This window comes from Echinops telfairi, unplaced genomic scaffold, assembly GCF_000313985.2.
Source record: "Echinops telfairi isolate 266 unplaced genomic scaffold, ASM31398v2 ScPeMD7_5805;HRSCAF=6673, whole genome shotgun sequence".
NCBI classification, from domain to species: domain Eukaryota; kingdom Metazoa; phylum Chordata; class Mammalia; order Afrosoricida; family Tenrecidae; genus Echinops; species Echinops telfairi.
The window spans coordinates 2,805,143-2,806,710 of NW_022109704.1; the positions used below are offsets into that span (position 1 = coordinate 2,805,143).

General features: G+C 60.2%; 1 protein-coding gene across 1 annotated transcript; it reads right to left on the bottom strand.

The window, feature by feature from the left end:
• Window positions 1-613: 613 nt before the first annotated feature.
• On the bottom strand, window positions 614-994 carry LOC101654061 (thyroid transcription factor 1). Its single transcript, XM_004716588.2, has one exon. The coding sequence runs from the start codon at window positions 992-994 to the stop codon at window positions 614-616; it is 381 nt and encodes a 126-aa protein (XP_004716645.1).
• Window positions 995-1,568: the final 574 nt, after the last annotated feature.

Genomic DNA, 1,568 nt, shown 5'->3' on the forward strand with positions numbered 1-1,568 from the left:
TCCACAGACGCTAAGCTGCTTGAGGACACTGGCTGTCTTTCAGTCAGCATAATTAGAGGCCGACCATTTCGAACTCTAACAGAAAAGACACGACTTACTTTAGTGGAACTTTGCAGGCAATCATTGCTCACCCCTCCCACCAAAGTCCTACTCAGGCTTGGATTCACGAAGGTTTCCCGGGTCCCTCCCAGCAGTGAGGAAGGGGTTCTGACTCTTATTCCTCCCCTCTCCCCACCAGAAGGAATGACATCTTATTGTTTTAAGATAACTAATTGCCATTCGTGTTAACTTTGGCCTTTTCTGACCAGCTCACTGCAATCCTGCCCCGACCTCCGGGTTCCCTTCGTAAGTGGCCTCCCCAGGGAAGAGTTCTGCGACGAATACTCTCAGCACCCCGCACATTACGTCTACCTCCGTCTTTCATGCTCATTCCTTTCAGATGGACCGTGAGTCCCGAGCGTTTGGACGGAGGTCCAGCCCCTCTCCGACCGACGCTCAGCCGCCAGCCTGGGCTCCGTCACTGCAGCGCCAGGGCGTCGAGGGAAGCGCGTGGAGAGGCTCGGCCCGCGGCCCCGCCGGCGCAGACGGGCTGGGGGCCCGCCGGAGAGCGGCCTCACTTACTGGCGGGGAAACGCGGGTCCGGGTTGGCGCCGTACCATCCGGGGCCCGAGGCGCTGTTCCGCATGGTGTCCTGGTAGGGCGGCAGCTCGCTCATGTTGCCCAGGTTGCCGTTGCAGTAGCCCCCCACGGCGGAGTGCGAGAGCTGGGGCACCCCCGCCGCCGTCATGTGGTAGGCGGCGGTGACGGCGCCGTGGTGCCCCATGGCGTGCTGCTGCATGGCCGCGGCCGGCGGCGCCGCCTGGCTCTGCCTGTACGGCGCCAGCGGAGCCCCGAGACCGCCGCCCTCCATGCCCACTTTCTTGTAGCTTTCCTCCAGGGGACTCAAGATGTCAGACACTGAGAACGGAGTCGTGTGCTTTGGACTCATCGACATGATTCGGCGGCGGCTGGAGGAGGAAGGAAGAGGAGGAAAAAAAAGGGAGAGGGGGAAGGCGAAGCCTCGTTGCTTTTTTTTCTCTCCCTTTGCCAAATATTCTGGTGTTACCTTAACGCCGATCTTGTTGGATGTACACGTAACGGAGTGGACCGAGTCCGCCTTAATTGGCTTGAGTGGAGGCTCGGGGGCTGCCTCGCGTTTGTTTTAGCCCGGCGCCAGGTTTTAGGCAGCCACCAGAGGCGGGGCGTAAGCGCTAAAGCAACAAGACAATAGAAGCCTACATCTTGCCCGAGATAATTAGCTTACATGCTGATGACAAGGTAAACACCTTTAAGTTTCACTTGTCAGGATTTTGAGGTCTCTAAGAGAGATAGAAAGAGAGGCAGAGACACGACCCCCGACGTTCCTTTCCCCCTCCCCCCGGTACTCCCAGCCCCAATTTTTGTGGGGTGCCGGCGGCGGCGCGCGGGGGGGAGGCGGAGGAGGGGGAGGAGGAGGGAGCCGAGAGCGGGGAGGGCAGGAGGTGGGGTAGGGAGTAGCCCGCCGAGGAGGAGGATTGATGGGGAGCAAG